Genomic DNA, 18,340 nt, shown 5'->3' with positions numbered 1-18,340 from the left:
GGCAAAAGTAGAGTTCTCCCTACCAAAATTAATAGGTTATGCGAAGGAAAGGAATAAGAAATTCAAAACAGATTTAGTAATTATTCTTGGGAATATAATCTCATAATCCTAAATGCTAGGTGTTGTTCTAAAGCTTTAAACATTATTTTATTTATTTATTTTTTTGAGACAGAATCTGACTCTGTCACCCAGACTGGAGTGCAGTGGCGCAATTGGCTCACTGCAACCTCTGCCTCGCGGGTTCAAGTGATTCTCGTGCCTCAGCTCCCAAGTAACTGGGACTACAGGTGCACACCACCACACCTGGCAAATCTTTGTATTTTTAGTATAGAAGGGGTTTCGCCATGTTGGCCAGGCTGGTCTCGAACTCCTGGCCTCAAGTGACCACCAGCCTCTGCCTCTCAAAGTGCTAGGATTACAGGTGTGAGCCAACATGCCCAGCCCTAAACTTTATTTTAAAAAGCAAAACATGGCCGGGCACGGTGGCTCACGCCTGTAATCCCAGCACTTTGGGAGGCCAAGTTGGGCGGATCACGAGGGCAGGAGGTCGAGACCATCCTGGCTAACACGGTGAAACCCCGTCTCTACTAAAAATACAAAATATTAGCCTGGCGTGGTGGTGGACGCCTGTAGTCCCAGCTCCTCGGGAGGCTGAGGCAAGAGAATGGCGTGAACCCAGGAGGTGGAGCTGTCATTGAGCCAAGATCGCACCACTGCACTCCAGCCTGGAGACTCTGTCTCAAAAAAAAGCAGAACATAAACACAAAACGCAATAAACCACATAGTGATTGTATTGTAAAGGTAAAAGTACACCTACAGGATGAATTTTTTTTTTTAAGTTCCTACTTCTACATGACATGAATGGATTCTGATGGCTTCTGATAATTTCCAGTGACAGCATCAAACACAGGTTCAAAGGGACCCTGTCTTACTCCTAATAAAATAATGGAATCTAATAAAATAATGGTATCTAGGCAATGAACAAGACTGGTTGTTAAAACCATTAGGTAAAAGGTGGATTGGAACTAACGTTGAGGGATCAGGGCTGACCTCACCTGAACCCACTCATCAATCTTACATTCCCCACAAGTGGGACAGCCAGAGGCATGCGCCTTACTCAAAGTGTGGCGCTAGAGGAAGAGCACGTTCAGCACCATCTATCAAAGAACCTTGCCAAAACTAACTTATTCTGAGTTGAAGCAAGCCTCTTAATCTGTAACATGGGATATTTTACCGAATTTTCCTGACAAACAAATGGTGTTTCTAAAAGGGAGAGAGGACAAGGTCTATTGATGAAGAATAATAGAGACAAACAGACTGTAGGGGAGAAAACATAAGTTATTTTCTTCCCCTTTTTAGGATCTTAGTTGAGACACTCTCCTAAAAAAAAAAAAAAAAAAGTTAAATTAACAAAAGAAAAACAAGCAGAAGTTTATGAACATGAGCTGTACCCATCATGCAGGAGAGGTCTCAGTTCAAAAGTATTTCTCTCTCAAGGCAGTGGTTTGGGGGCTTTGCTTAAACAGAATTTTAACAAAGAGCCATACATGCTATACACTGACCAGAGAAAGGAGAAAGCAGCTGTGGTCTTTTTAAAGTCAGGAAAATGTGGGAAGATAGTAAAATCTGTTCCCAGATTTCTCTGTTGCCTGCTAGTGCCTTCTCCGGTAAGGAAGGGTTGATGTACCCCCGCCAGGCAAATGGAGCCTGAGGCAGAGCGTTCCTCTGCGTTTTCACTGTCTTTTACTTAACATTCATCAGTATTTTGGTTTCCTTCAAGACCTAACTCCCAAATGCAATGTGAGGCTCTTGTTTAAGTCCTAATTTGAACAAATCAACTGTAAAAATACGTTTTTGAGACAATTAGGGAAACATGTATTTAGTGGGCATTAAAGAATAATTGTGGCAGGGCATGATGGCTCATGCCTGTAATCCTAGCACTTTGGGAGGCTGAGGTGGGAGGATCGTTTGAGATCAGGAGTTCAAGACCAGCCTGGGCAACCTAGGAAGACTCCATCTCAGTAGAAAAAAGAAAGAAAGAAAGAATAATTGTAAATTTTGTTTGGTGTAATTATGACATGATAATTATGTGGCTTTTTAAAAATCCTTAGCAATTAGAGATGCATACTGAGGTATTTATGGGTAAAATGACATGGTATTTGGCAGTTTCTTTAAAACAAAATTGTCCTATGGGATGCCCAAAAAGTAGGGTTGGGGGGTACCTAGATGAAATAAGATTCAAAAACAGTGTTAATTATTGAAACTACATAACGGGTACATAGGGGTTTATTATAACATTCTCTATTTTGTGTATGTTAAGAAATTTCCATAATAAAAAAACTTTTACGTTTTCTATCTCAAATAACTTAGAAATAAAAATAATGTGCCCTTAAAAAGTGTGTTAAATTACTCAAAAAATGACTCTAGTGATGCCAAATATGCAAGTGAAAAAATTAATAAAACTTTTCCATGAAACATGATATTAGGAATAAATATTTCTAAATTATACCATTTATTTTAATATGTTACTTTTATTTTTTAATTTAAATTTTTGTAATACAACTATAAACATTTGTCTATTTTAGCTCTGTTTTTTAAAGTTTATATATTCAAATTGGCAAAAACATTTAAATGTCGTTATATTCAAGAATATACAGTAATTGCACTTTGGCAATATCTTGTTGTATCGAATTAAGCAGTTGTATTAAAATACAGACTCTCAACAGTTGTTCATAGTGATTGGCCAGTCTAGCCACTTCATTTCACTAGAAAGGAAACAGACACACAGCTATGACGTAACCGAAAGTAAATCCCAAGTTTCCTAACTCCTAGTCCAGTGCTCTTCGCAACAGAACCAAGTTTCCTCTTCTACTAAATGTATGCTCCAACTGAAATCCCCAGGATGCAACTGGAGCCATGACTCCTGGGCACAGCAGTGTTCAAACATTGAAATTTCTCTGGGGACAGTAGGGAGGAGTTGACACATACAATCCACCTCATTGGCTGATTTTCCTGTAGTACAATTCCAGTATTACTTTCTGTCCCCAAAATGTTTCCCAGCAGTGGGGCTTCTTTTCTCCCATTTAAGGGGCCTGACCTATCTCGTCACTAGTTCACAGGCTTTGGATAAACTGATGGACTTTTGTCTGTCTTTCTTTCTTTTCTTTCTCTTTCTTTTCTTTCTTTCTCTCTCTCTTTCTTGCTCTCTCTCTCTTTCTTTCTTTTTCATTCACCACTGATCAGAAGGTATTATACGGCTTTTGTTTTGTTTTGAGACAGAGTCTCACTCTGTTGCCCAGGCTGCAGTGCAGTGGTATGATCTCGGCTCACTGCAACCTCTGCCTACTTGGTTCAAGCGATTCTCCTGCCTCAGCCTCCCGAGTAGCTGGGATTACAGGCGTGCACCACCACGCCCGGCTAATTTTTGTATTTTTAGCAGAGGCGGGGTTTTGGCATGTTGCCCAGGCTGGTCTTGAACTCCTGACCTCAGGTGACCCACCTGCCTTAGCCTCCCAAAGTGCTGGGATTACAGGCGTGAGCCACCATGCCTGGCCCATGATATGGCTTTGAATGCCGGTCCTCCACTATATGCATGGAGACGACATACCAAGTCTCACATTCTTCATCTGTAAAATGGGGACGCAAATAGTACTTACTTCAAAGGGTTGTCTTAAGGATAAAATGAGATTACATTAAATATTTAAAACACTCAATGAACATAAGCTACTATTAATATGAGCTCAGTAACTCTTGAGTGAATCTAGAAAGTGTTCAGGAATGGCCATATGAATGACTTTTATGCTGACTTTACCCATTCATTTTAAGCTTTGGAATAGAGAAGGATAAAGAAACTTAAATCCCTGTCCAAGAGTCATGCAGCTTACCTTTCAGGTAGAAAGACAGACAACAAGCAAGTAAATAACTTCAGATAGTGGTAAGCGCTGGGAAGGAAATAAATCAGTGTGATGTGGCTGGTAAGGCAGAAGGAGGGGGTGCCTACTTTAGGGAGAGAAGTCAGGGCCTTCCTGAAGTAGCATGGTCATGAGACTCTCTCTCAAAAGGTTTCAGACTCTGCTTTAGAAAACACTGCATTAAGGCAGGCACAGTGGCTCACACCTGTAACATCAGCACTTTGGGAGGCTGAGGCAGGCAGATCACTTGAGGTCAGGAGTTTGAGACCAGCCTGGCCAACATGGTGAAACCCTGTCTCTACTAAAAATACAAAAATTAGCCGGGTGTGGTGGTGCAGGCCTGTAATCCCAGCTACTCAGGAGGCTGAGGCAGGAGAATCACTTGAACCTGGGAGGCAGAGGTTGCAGTGAGCTGAGAGATTGCACCATTGCACTCCAGCCTCGGCGACAAGAGCAAAACTCCATCTCAAAAAAATAAATAAGTAAAAAATAAAAAGAGGTTATTGTTGCCACTTAACTCAGAAAAATGAAGTGCTTGTCCTGTAGGATACTCCAGTACATTTTACTTTGTATGCTATGGATGTGTTATTGTTGTGGATATATTCAGCCTCCCCAACCACATAAATAGTTCTTCAAGGAAGGAATCCATGTCTTATTCATCTACAGCTCAGTACCTACACCATGAACATAGTATGTGCTCAATAAAGTTCAGCAATAACAGTGATGTTTAAGTGATGATACTATTGTTAGGTGATAGAATAATAGAACCAATTCTATAAATTTTTAAAATTTGGCACACAACCAAAATGCCATGTCTTAGTCATCTTTGCACTCCATAGGACACAGAAGAGTGACTTAGTAGTCACTCAATAAATGTTGGATGAAAAAAAATCTTATTGAGTGAGTAGAGGCACAGGGATGTGCTAATTATTGCCCAATGTTTACACCACTTTTTGTAAATATTATATAAATATACTTAGTGTTTGTTGAACTTTACTAAAGGAATTAACATAAAGACTTACTGGAATTGACAAGGAAAATCTAGAAGACAAATTGAGAAGGTAGAAGGCTTTAAAATAGTCTTTTCTTTTCTTTTGCTTTTTTGAGTCTCACTCTGTTGCCCAGGCTAGAGTGCAGTGGCATGATCTTGGCTTACTGCAACCTCCACCTCCCGGATTCAAGTGATTCTCCTACCTCAGCCTCCAGAGTAGCTGGGATTACAGGCATGAGCCACCATGCCTAGATAATTTTTGTATTTTTAGTAGAGCTGGGGTTTCACCATATTGGCCAGGCTGGTCTTGGACTCCTGACCTCAGGCGATCTGCCTGCCTAGGCCTCCCAAACCATTACAGGCGTGAGCCACCATGCCTGGCCTAAAATAACGTTTTCTAGAGCAAAGTCTGAAAACTTTTTAGAGAAAGTCTCATGACCATGTGACTTCAGGAAGGCTTCTTTAGGTAGCATGGACAGGAAAAGCCCTACAAAAGATTAGCTTTCCCACCTCTTAAAAACGGGCTGAGAACCAGTAATAGCAATTAGCCATGAGAGAATCCTGGGAAAACAATAGGCACGCCAGGTAGAGAGAACCACAGATGCAGACTCTGAAGCAGGGCAAGTATAGGGGTTCACCTTTTGGAGGAACAGAAAAGAAGCCAGTATGACTGAGACCAAGTGAGCAGGAGGGCGAGTGGTAGGGGATGTCAGAGAGCCCGTGGAGCTCTACACACTGCTCAGGAAGCTTGGATTTATTGTGAGAGCAATGAGAAGCCACAGGAAGGACTATAAGGGAAAGACATGATCTGATTCGTTTTTAAAATACCCACTCTGGCTGCGGTAGCCATGGGGCTGCAGGGGACAAGAGTAGACACAGGCAGACTTGTCAGGAAACTCATGTAGAAATCCAGGTGAAGCAGGGCGCGGTGCACTTTGGGAGGCCGAGGCGGGCAGATCACAAGGTCAGGAGATCAAGACCATCTTGGCTAACACGGTGAAACCCCGTCTCTACTAAAAATACAAAAAAATTAACCGGGCGTGGTGGCGGGCACCTGTAGTCCCAGCTACTCGGGAGGCTGAGGCAGGAGAATGGCGTGAACCTGGGAGGCGGAGCTTGCAGTGAGCCGAGATTGCACCACTGCACTCCAGCCTGGGCGACAGAGCGAGACTCCGTCTCAAAAAAAAAGAAAAAAAAAAGAAAAGAAAAGCAATCCAGGTGAGAAGTGACCACAACTGGACAACTGGAGTGTTAGCAGCAGAAATGAATAAATTCGGGAAATATTCTTGAGGTAAAACTGATAGAACTTTCATTGAGTGCATTGTACTTGAAGGTGAGGCAAGAAGAATTGAAGAATAGATTTTCTTTAGCTTGAGCAACTTCAAGATATTTTCTCAGATGGGGGAGACTGAAGGAAGAACAAGGCTGGAAAGGAAATCAAGACTTCTGTTTGAAAGTATAGTCAATTTGAGAAGCATATGATATATGCAAATGGAGATGTCCAGGAGGCAGTTGAATATGTAAGTCAGACTCAAGAGAAGAGAGAGAATATAAAAATTTAGAAGGCAGCAGCATAGAAATGCTAAACTCTGGAGTGAGTGTGGTTATGACCACCTAGGGGTAAAAGTGTGAGTATTTTTTAAAGGGGTCAGGATAGAGCCTGTTAGAAGTTAAGAATTCAGAGAGGGTTCAGCAAAGGAGCCTGAGAAGGAGCAACCAGTCAGGTGGATGCTAAACTAGGGGACTATGGTGTCACAGAGGCCACGAGAAGGGAGTAGCCAGTTGTGTTAGATGCTGCCAAGAGGTTTAATGAGATAATAATACTAACACATTGGCCAGGCGTGGTGGCTCATGCCTGTAATCCCAGCACTTTGTGAGGCTGAGGTGAGTGGATCACCTAAGGTCAGGGGTTCAAGACCATCTTGGCTCACACGGTGAAACCCTGTCTCTACTAAAAATACAAAAAAATTAACCGGGCGTGGTGGCAGGCACCTGTAATCCCAGCTACTCTGGAAGCTGAGACAGGAGAATCGCTTGAACCCAGGAGGCAGATGTTGCAGTGAGCCAAGATCATGCCACTGCACTCCAGCCTGGGCAACACAGCAAGCCTCCATCTCAAAATAGTAATAATAATAATAATAACACTACAACACTACTACTACTACTAGCTAACATCTACTGAGCACTTACAATGTACCACATCTGTTCTAAGACCTTTATGGGTATTAACTCTTTGAATCTTTTTGACAATGTTAACGATAGAGAAGAAACCATTGGATTTGGTAACACAGAGGTCAAATGAAGAGATCTTTCATTCAACAACAATTAATTCCTGACTTGTTCCAGGCAAGTTTGAGGCACTGAGGATGAAAGACAAAGGCCCTGCCTCCATAAGAGCTTAATGTAAACAAGTAAACAAATAGATATATCATACAGTCTGATAAGTGTCTCAAAGAAAATGAGCAGGCCAAATAATGCTCTTTTTGGTACCCCATGAAAAGGAGATGACAAGTTATTTGAAAGAAGAGTGCCCTGGCGGAGGAGAAAGCAAGTGAACTGATCCTGAGCTCAGAGCAAGGATGCCCACGTGCCTGCAGAGCAAAACCCGACAGGGGAGTAGTAGGACGTGATGTCATGGACATATCAGGTCAAGTTCAAGGTGAGGTTAGTGACAGGCTCAGATCAAGTGGGGCCTTGTAGGCCTGCTAAGGACTTTAAAGCAGCAGGGGTTCCCAACCCCCGGGCTGTGGACTGGTTCTGTCTGTGGCCTGTTAGGAGCCAGGCTGCACAGCAGGAGGTGAGTGGCAGGCGAGCAGGCATTACAGCCTGAACTCCGCCTCCTGTCACATCAGTGGTGGTATTACATTCTCATAGAAACACAAACCCTATTGTGAACTGCGCATGCGCATGTGAGGGATCTAGCTTGCGGGGTCCTTATGAGAATCTAACTAATGCTTGATAGATTGATCTGAAGTGGAACAGATCCCCCCACCCCTTGAAAAAAAATTGTCTTCCACGAAACCCGTCCCTGGTGCCAAAAAGGTTGGGGATCCCTGCCTTAGAGGTGAGAACCCTACCTGAGGTGAGGACCCATTCTGGAGGGTTGAGAGCAAGAGAACTGCATATAATTTATGTTCTAAGGGACTTCTGTGACCAGTGTAGGTACAATGAACCGGGGATGGTGCAAGACAAGAACCCAGCTGGAGGTTACTGCAGTGGACCTGTAGCAGGATAAGCCACAGACAAAACCCCTCAGACACTGAGTTAAAGAAGGAAGGGCTTTATTCGGCCAGGAGCATCAGCAAAACTCATGTCTCAAAAACCGAGCTCCCTGAGTGAGCAATTCCTGTCCCTCTTAAGGGCTCACAACTCTAAGGGGGTCCGCATAAGAGGGTCATGATCGATTGAGCAAGAAGGGGTACGTCACTGGGGGCTGCATCCACCAGTAATTAGAACAGAACAGAACAGAACAGAACAGAACAGGACAGGGATTTTCACAGTGCTTTTCCATACAATGTATGTAATCTGTAGATAACATAACCGATTAGGTCAGGGGTCCATCTTTAACTACCAGGCCCAGGGTGTGGCACTGGGCTGTCTGCCTGTGGATTTCATTTCTGCCTTTTAGTTTTTACTTCTTTCTTTGGAGGCAGAAATTGGGCATAAGACAATATGCAGGGTGGTCTCCTCCCTTAGACCAGGCAAGAGATGATAGTGGCTTACAAAGATGATGACATTTTAAATGTTAAGAAATGGCCATAGTCAGGATATAGCTCAAAGTTACAATTTGCTAATGGTTTAAAGCCTGAGTATAAGAGAAAAACAGGTGTCAAGAATGATGCCAAGGTTTTTAGGCACCTGGATAAATAAATGGTGGTGCCATTTGCTGAAATGGGAAACAATGAGGGAAGAGCACATATGGGTGTTGCAGGAAGACTTCATTGGTGGGCACATTATGGTTTTGTTGTTGTTGTTGTTTGTTGTTGTTGTTGTTGTTTTTGAGATGGAGTTTCACTCTTGTTGCCCAGGCTGGACTGCAATGGCACAAGCTCGGCTCACTACAACCTCCACCTCCCGGGTTCCAGCGATTCTCCTGCCTTAGCCTCCCACCCGAGTAGCTGGGATTACAGGCATGCGCCACCACGCCTAGCTATTTTTTTTTTTTTTGTATTTTTAGTAGAGACGGGGTTTCACCATGTTGGCGAGGCTGGTCTCGAACCCCTGACCTCAGGTAATTCACCCACCTGAGCCTCCCAAAGTGCTGGGATTACAGGCATAAGCCACCACGCCCAGCCCACATTATGTTTTACATGTCAAATTGATATTCAAGCGGGGATGATAAATCAATGACTGGTTATAAAACTTGAATTTAGGGGAAAAATTGAGGCTAGGGATAATTTGGGAAGTTACCAGAATATAGTTAAGGCCATGGAATTCATGACCTCACCCAGGGAATAAGGAAAGTTCTAGAAGAATGAATCTGAGAGGACTAAGCCATTGGTCACTTCAACCTAAAGGCTGGGAAGAGGAGGATTCAGCAAAGGAAACTGACTAAAGAACAATCAGTGAGGTAGGACAACAGAGGTAGAGGCATCCCAGAAGTCAAGTAAAGAAGACTTCTAAGAAAATAAGAGGTTAAGGCCGGGCGCGGTGGCTCAAGCCTGTAGTCCCAGCACTTTGGGAGGCCGAGGCGGGCGGATCACGAGGTCAGGAGATCGAGACCATCCTGGCTAACACGGTGAAACCCCGTCTCTACTAAAAATACAAAAAATTAGCCGGGCGCGGTGGCGGGGCGCCTGTAGTCCCAGCTACTCGGGAGGCTGAGGCAGGAGAATGGCGTGAACCCGGGAGGCAGAGCTTGCAGTGAGCCGAGATGCGCCACTGCACTCCAGCCTGGGGGACAGAGCAAGACTCCGTCTCAAAAAAAAAAAAAAAAAAAAAAAAAAGAAAATAAGAGGTTAATGTGTCAGATGAGTAAGATGAAGAATTAGCCATTGAATTTCACAAGGCAGAGATCATTGTGACCTCAACAAAAGCCACTGCAGCTAAGTGGAGGGGATGAAAATTTAAGTGGTTCTCTAGAGAAGGAGGATAAAGGGGGAAAGAGGATATGGAGATAATGACTTGCAGGCAATTCAATTGAGAAATTTTTCCTCTAAAGCAGAGCAAAGAAATCATGGTACCTGGATGGGCACATGGGGTTCAGGGAAGGTTTGGGGTTTTTTTAAAGATAAGAGTTATTGTGCATTTTGCTGTTGTCGTTGTTGTTGTTTGGTTAGTTGGTTTTAGTTTTAGTTCTTGTTCTTGAGACAGAGTCTTGTTCTGTTGCCCAGGCTGGAGTACAGTGGCATGATCATATCTCACTGTAGCCTCAAACTGCTGAGCCTGAGGTGATGCTCCTGCCTCAGTCTACCAGTAACTGGGACTACAGGTACGTGCCACCATGCATGGTTAATAATTTTTTTTTTTTTTTTTTTTGTAGAAAGGAGGTCTCATTATGTTGCTCAGGCTGATTTTGAATTCCAGCTTCAAGTGATACTTCCACCTTGGCCTCTCAAAGTGCTGGGATTACAGGTGTGAGCCACCACACCCAGTCCATTGCACGTGTTGGTATGCTGATGGGAATGATCCAGTAGAGGAGGAATACAATGATGCAGGAGAGAGAGGCTAATTTTAGGAGCAAAGAGCTTAAAGAAGTTAGATGGGATTGAAATCCAACATATAGATTGAGGGAATGGCCTTTAATAGGAGCAAGGACAGTTCATCCATTATTAACAGGAAAAAAAAGTAGAGTACATACGTATAGATGCTGGTATTTTGGTAGATTTCATGGTGGAAAGATATGAAGATCTTTCAGAATTTCTTCTCAGTGAAGAAAAAAGCAAAATCATCAGCTAACAGCGAGGAGGAAAGGATGCATAAGGTTGAGGAATGAGAGCACTCACCATAATTTCTGAGACAGTTGGAAAATAAATTGACTGGGGAAATACAGTATGACTGGCAAGCAGCACTGAGAGCCCACTTGAAGTTCAGGGGCATGGATTTAAAGGTCAGTTAGCATAGTTGGCATAGCTGTTTGCCTTTCTCTTGCCATTATCTGTTATTCCAAGTGCAGGCAAGAGTTGGATTTAGCAAGGCAAGAATGACAGAGGAAGAGAGAATCAAGGGAGTGATTCCATTGTTGGTCCATGGAATATAAGGTGAGGAGAGACAGCAGGACATAAGATAGTGATATATAATGAAAAGTTAGTAGGATCAATGGATTCGAAGTCCCTTAAGCTGAAAATTTGATAGGGAGTTCATGGAGGAGTGAGCTGGAAAGCTAAGACATAGTTAGAGATTAGAGTGCTTGAAATAGTCTGGAAATGGTACAGCAGTTAACAATGGCTTTGATTGTGGGTGCCTACGATGGGGTGAAGGACAAGATCTTTCCAAGTGAGGAGGTCAGAGAATTGAGAAGCCAAATGGATCATCCAAGTGGATATGAAATCTCCATGCATGATGATAGGAGTGGCGGCAGAGAGAAAAGCGGTAAACTAGAGCAGTTTTGGGAGAGTAGAGGAAAGAAGCCTAACCAAATGTGTTGAGAATGAGAGGTGAAGAAATTGAGTCAGCGAGTATAGACAACTCTTTTGACAACTTCTGCAATGAAGAACAACAGAGAAATGGGGGTGATGCTAGTGGAAGGGGAGAGTCTGAAAATGACATTGGGTCGAGAGTTATTTCAAGATGGAAGATTCTAGAATATGTGTATGCTCATGGAACTGATTAATTAGGGAGAAACTGATGCTGTAGAAGAGAGAGGATAACTGCAGGAAGAAAGTTCTTCAGGAAATGAGAGTGGTATCTAAAGCATAAGTGAAGGATTTTGCTTTTCATTTTAAAAAAAGGCACATTTCTTCCCTGAAATATGAGAAAAGGCAGAATTCATGGGTACAGATGCGGGTAAAGCAATAGATCCATTGTAAGAAAATAAGGGATTTCGTGATTGATCACTTCTATTTTCTCAATAAAGAATGAGGCAAAGTCTTCAGCTGGGTGTGGGGGGGTCAAAGGTGTGAAGTTTAGAGGAGAGTAAGGCAGTTAGTCATCTTCAGAGACTGGGAAAACTAACGTACTAAGGGAATAAAGTGAGCTTGCCAGGCAGTGCCAAGTGACCAATTGAGATGAAATTGAAATAGACCAGACAGTATGACTGTGCAATTTTGCACAGCAAGAGTCAACTGCTGAGGTGTAGGAAGCGAGTAGATGGATGGCTGGGTTTAATCAGGGTTGAGGTTTTGTCAGAAGTATGATGGATAACCAGAGAGCCAATGGAATGGTGGAAGATGTAACGGAGCAACTGCAATGGCAGACCATGGAATCGAGGCTGGGTAAGGAGCAGTCAGTGAGAACGTGAGATAAAAACTGGTTTCCCAAAAGATTGGCGGTCCAACGAGGACAGATAATTGCTTTGGGTTGGGTCATTAGTGAGGGGTCATAAATGAGCGAGTGGGGTCAGAGCAAGGGTGTTTATACCCAAGTCCCATCTGCTCTGTTACCTGTGAAGGTGGTGAGGACTGAGCATACCGTGAGCACTTTGTAGATGCATACTCTTTGAATACTTGCTCAATGAATGCTTTGTTTCCACATGTGACCATACGCCAAACACTGACAAAAATATCCTCCCTTCAAGGATCACTCTCTTTAGTTAAAGAGAAAGATGAATGGCGAAATACAAGATCTTAAGTGCTCTAATAAGGGTAATATTCAACGTGCAACCCAGAGGGATGCAATGACTAACTGTAGAGGCGAATAAAGAAGGGCTTCAAAAGGAGGTAACAATAGCTCATTAGGTGGCAGTGGAAAAGAAGAGATTCAGTTTCTGTCATTATCAGGGTGTCAATTTCCCATCTGAGTCCCTTGAAACGCAAGGGCTGATGACTGCGAAGCAACAGGTAAATGACACGAGTTCTTTTCAATATGGCAAGCTCTTGCATGCAAACCTCCACCTTAGGACCCCCGGTTCTAGATGGGGCGTGGGGTGTTCAGCGCGTGGGGAATGAGGGGAAGGGAGAAGCAGGAGAGGGGACGAGGGAAGGGGAACACCTACCACCCAGGAAAGACAGCTGAGGCCGTGGCGGGGCTCTGGTGATCAGAGATGGGGAGATCATTACTGCGGCGCTGGGAAGCAACTCGGTTTCCTTGGCCTCGCGGGACTTGCGGGGCTCACGGGTGTGGCGGAGCTGGCGGGGTTCACGGGCCTTGAGGAGTTTGGGGGCTGCATGGGGCCCATGGAGTTCGTAAGGTGCATAGGAGTCCCGGGGCTTGTGGGGCGCATAGGGAGCGTGGGGCTCATAGGACTCGTGAGGCTCATCACATTCCTCGGACTCGTCTCGCTGGTCTTGCTCCCTGACCTCCTCGGGATTCTCGTGTTTCTCGGGATCCTCGGACTCCCCAAGCTCTCTGTGAGTGTCGAGAATCCTGAGCACAATGGGCTTCTGGAAGACTTCGGAGCAAGTGGATATTTCTGTTGAGACCTGCCCATCGGTCACCTCGGACGGCGCAGATGAACCTAGAAACTCTTGGTTCTCCATTCGCGCCAGAAGCTTCTGTCGCGCGCGGCGCTCACCCTTCCGACTGGTTGCCCAGGCGCAGTTTGCTCTCTGCGCGATACGACAAGGGCTGCCGGGGCCACCCGCGCCCAGCCCCGCCCCGAGCCCCGCCCCAGCCCTACACAGCCCCGCCCCGGTCTAGCCCCCCGAGCCCCGCCCTAGTCCCACACAGCCCCGCCCCGGCCGGACTCAGCCTCATCTCACTCCGCCTTCCTGCGCGTTGTACGGTCGCCAAGGGGACGCACCGCTCTCCAGGACCTTCTGGGCGCATCCGGGAGCGGAAAAAAGCCAGAGACACGTCGGTGGAGATAGGAGACGAGATGCTGACCCTGTTCCCCGTGTCCAGAGCAAGGATTCTCGCCTGCTGTCGTTCGCGGAGACCCTGGGGTAGAACATGTCAGTTTCTAATCCAGTTAGGGCGCCCCTCAGACCCCAAAGGTAATCTGTATAGAGCTTGTACCCAGAGGTTCCTGGACACAATCTCCATGCAGGCTTTTGTCCTCTCAACTGCTGGGAGAGGATGCCGAGACTGACAACATTCTAAGGCCCTCAGTTACTAACACTGATTTCCATCAATTTCTAGTTAAATGCAGGACCATCAGAATGGAGCGGGGGCGGGGTGCGGAGGGTGCGGGGGAGGTGGATCCACCAGTGCGACATTTGACATAAGCTTACATTCAAGAAGAGTCTAAACTTGAATGTTTTACTTTATCTTCACATGAAGTTCTATACACAGTCACAAAGAAACACTGACTGGATTAAAAGAAAAATATATTCATCTACAACTTGTGTCTCATTACAGGGCTCACTATCTACTGAAGTATGCTATAAGCTACTTTTTATAAAGGGCTGTAATTATCTTGTGAACAGTACAACTGTGTGCTGTGTTCTGTGGGTGCGTCCATTAATTTGTTAACTGTGGTATCTTTTAAATATACCACAATTCTTGTAACCCTGTTTTTGGAATCCTCTCTTTTTTATTACTTATTATACCAAGAGACTTTAAAAACGTAGGTGGCCTGGCCGTCTCTCAATCCTTGAGGAGTGCTTTCAGCTAATTTTCATGGTGATGACAGTGTGATAGAGGGGAATAGAAGTGGTGGAGTTTTACTGATGTGTTTATTTTCAAGGGAAGGGACTAGAGGTGTTAAGGAATAAGTTGTCTGTTAAAATATATAGTAAACCCAAGTACCCCTTTTGCTCGTTACTGGGCATTCCTTGTATGTACTTAATCTCATAGATGCTAAGAAAAGTTAGAAGAGAAATATTGTGGATTGTGAATGTTATCTGGAATGGAACTAGGAGATTCATTCTAGCATATGCGTATATGAATCAGGGAATCTCCTTCAACCTTACTTTGATATAGATGTGTGTTATATTGTATGGAAGTTCAGGAAATATCCCCCAAAACTTGGAAGGAGAAATAAAGCTACTCTCAGAGAGTTTTAACTCAACTTTTAAACCAATCAGGGAGGAGTTATGTAAATCCACCTTAAAGAGGCAGGATGGCCCTTACATCAGTAAAAGTAGTCCCCGGCTACATGAAATGTCTTCGAAAGTCCAAAGAACATGTCAATTGAAAGAGGGGGATTCAGGCCACTGTGAATGTACAGAAGGAGCATCATAGAAGCTGTGCCTTCTCAAAAACTGCAGAAAGGAGGGGATCTAAGCCAATAGACTGCAATTGTTCCAGCCTTTTAGGCCCACTTGCTATGAATGTGGTGCCACTATATATCAAAATATTCATGTTCAGCTTTCTTTCTTTTTTATTTGGGACAGGGTCTGGCTCTGTTGTCCAGGCTGGAGTACAGTGGAGCGATCTTGACTCACTGCAACTTCTGCCACTTGAGCTCACACCATTCTCCCACCTCAGCCTCTTGAGTAGCTGGGACTACAGGCGCATGCCACCAGGCCTGGCTAATTTTTTGTATTTTTTGTAGAGACAGGGTTTTGCCATGTTGCCCAGGATGGTCTCAAACTCCTGAGATCAAGCAATCCACCCACCTTGGCCTCCCAAAGTGCTGGGATTACAGGCATGAGCCACTGCACCCGGCACAGGCAGCTTTCTGACATGACTTGCTTCTCAAGGAATCTGCTTATTGGGAAAGATTAGTAATGGTCACACAGAATGAATTCTTTTCCAAGTCTGTCTTAGTTCATTTTATGTTGCTATAATAGAATACCTGAGACTGGGTAATTTATAAAGAACTTATTTCTCATAGCTCTGGAGGCTGGGGCTTCCAAGTGCATGGCTGTGGCATCTGGTGAGTCTTTCTTGATGCAGCATAACATGGTGGGAGGGCAAATGAACATGAAAGACAGAGAGGCACCAGGGGCTGAACTCATTTTATAACAACCCACTCCCACCATAATGACGTCATGATAAGGTCATGGCAGGCCACCCACGCCCGTCATCATCTCTCTGGATTCTACAATGGCCTCCGAACTGGTGGAACTTCTGACTTTTACCTTTGATCACCTCCAGTCATAACACTCCAAACCATTTTTTTAAATCCTCAAGCTTTGCATTATAAGGTGTTCCATACTCTGGTCCTTTTCTCTCTCTCTAGTCTACTTTGAGCCACTCCACCCTTGCTGTCTACATTCTGGCCTCCCTGCTCTTCTCTAAAGTGTCAAGCTCTTTCCCATTTCAGTCTCTTCTCACACCTGTTCCCATTGCCTCGGGCCCATTTCTTCCCACTCTTTACATACTGGCTCTTTTCTAGCCTCTGGGGCTCAGCTTAAATATTATTCACTCAAAGAGGTCTTTCCAGCCCATATTAATTTAAAAAATGTTCCCACCATTATTTTCTATTTCAGTTCCTTGCTTCAACATAGTTTGTAATTATTTCATCTGCTTGTTTATTTTTGTGTATTTCCCCAGCTAGAATGTAAGCTCCTTAAAGACAGTGACATTCTCTGTCCTGGTCACTGGTATATTCCCTGTGCCAAGCACAGTGAACGACTGTGAAGAGCTGTCATTATTTCGTTTTCCTGCCTAGAATCCCTTCCCTCTTCTTCTGAAGGCAGAACCCTTCCTTTCTGCAGGGAACTCATTCAATATAGTTTAAGGGGCTGATCCTTCCTTCTAACCCAGGTCTGACCAATCCAGCCACAGTAATTGGTTCAGGGATGAATATGCAACCCCAGAAGAGCCAACTGGTATCTCTCCGTGAGATTTAATGGATGTCTGCTCAGAAAGGGAGGGTCCATCTTACTCTGAGATCATGAGCTGTAAGAATGGCTTGTGTTGACAGCAGTCATCTTGCTGTTCTGAGGAGGGAATCTGAGAATCAAACCAAGCAGAGGTTGGCAGGGCCAGGACATGGAGAGACAGTCTTATCTTTGAACTTCTGAACTCCTGAATCCACCCATGCCCAGATTTTCCAGGATGATGAGGGAAAAAAAAATTCTCTTTTTGTGGGGGCACACACAAATTTGAGTTGAATTTCCATTAAAAAAATTTTTGTAGAGACAGCGTCTTTCTATGTTGCCCGGGTTGCTCTCTAACTCCTGGCCTCCAGCAGTCCTCCTGCTTCTGCCTCCCAAAGTGCTGGGATTACAGGCCTGAGCCACTGTGCCCAGCCTTTTTTAACAAGGTCTCATTCCATTGCCCAAGCTGAAGTGCAGTGGTGCAATCACTGCTCACTGCAGCCTTGACTTCCCCAGGCACAAGTGATCCTCCCATCTTAGCCTCCCAAGTAGCTGGGACTACAGATATGCACCATCACATCTGGCTAGTTTTTTGTTTGTTTGTTTCTAGTGTGTATTTTTTGAAGAGATGGGGTATCACCAAGTTGCCCAGGCTGGTCTCAAACTCCTTGAATCACGTGACCCACCTACCTTGGTCTCCCAAAGTGCTGAGATTACAGGCATGATCCACTGCACCCAGCCTGAATTTCCTTTTAACTGAATTCATTTTTAGCTGAAAGAGTTCTGGCACATTTTCTGGCACATGGTGCTCCCAAAATGTTTACTGAATGAAAAGGCAGATCCACTCTTGGTGTGCTAACTAAACCTACTTTCTAACATGACTCAGCTTCTCAAACCTGGAAGGCCTGTAAGCCCGGAAGGCTGGCAACAGACACGAGATTGTGGTAAAGTCTCCAAGGTCGTATGCCACCCCATTAGGCCCACTGGGCAGGCTACCAGCCAGGCAGCCTCTCTGACAATATGCCAATCTGTCTTGTTGTCTAGTGCCATTTCTGTTAGAAACCCCCGTGACACAAACTCTCATCATTAGCCTGAGAGCATCTCAAGTACAGAATCCCTGCTTTGTTCACCCTGATGTCAAGCAATGACTGCCATGTTGGCACTCCATAACTGTCCACTGAAGGAAAAACTCCAGCCACAACACTTGTTGCCAAAATGCAGAATCTAACATCAGAATGTGAGATTAAAAAGACCAAACAGGGAAGAAGGGAGATATTGTTCCCCATCCTGAAAGCTTTTGGCCTTATCTTTGAAATAAGTATCCAGAAACTTCTCTATGTCCCTGATCACCTTAGAAAACCTAGGGAAGGGACAAGCACATAGAATCAGAGTTTAGGGCTGGAAGTGGTCTGCATCTCACCTGATCTTTTTACAAGGACAAGACCAAGACAGTCAAGGAATTTGTCCAGGGGTCCATTTGCGGTAATCCTTGGGGGCAGAGGTTAAAATCCAACATTTCTGGCAATTCCGAATCATTGTGTGACCCACCCTCCATAGGCCAGACAAGAAGGAGGTTTAACATTAGACACCTGAGTGGCTGCTGTGATAAGCTACCATTAAACATGATGGCGTGGTGCTGATATGAGAAAGGTAATGATCTTAAAGGCTCACTCTCCAATGTCTCATCTCTC

The 18,340-nt window shown here is 44.5% G+C and overlaps 1 protein-coding gene across 1 annotated transcript in view; it reads right to left on the bottom strand.

Moving 5' to 3' along the window:
• SPMAP2L (sperm microtubule associated protein 2 like) overlaps positions 1-13,530 on the bottom strand; it is a 74,248-nt gene extending 60,718 nt beyond the window's left edge. The window contains exon 1 of the mRNA XM_032164552.2: positions 12,995-13,530. Coding sequence (XP_032020443.1) covers positions 12,995-13,478 — 484 coding nt within the window. The 5' untranslated portion in view covers positions 13,479-13,530. The remainder of the gene's footprint in view (positions 1-12,994) is intronic.
• Positions 13,531-18,340: the final 4,810 nt, after the last annotated feature.

This window comes from Hylobates moloch, unplaced genomic scaffold, assembly GCF_009828535.3.
Source record: "Hylobates moloch isolate HMO894 unplaced genomic scaffold, HMol_V3 SCAFFOLD_2, whole genome shotgun sequence".
Classification (NCBI taxonomy): Eukaryota; Metazoa; Chordata; class Mammalia; order Primates; family Hylobatidae; genus Hylobates; species Hylobates moloch.
This window is presented reverse-complemented; position numbering and strand designations above follow the sequence as displayed.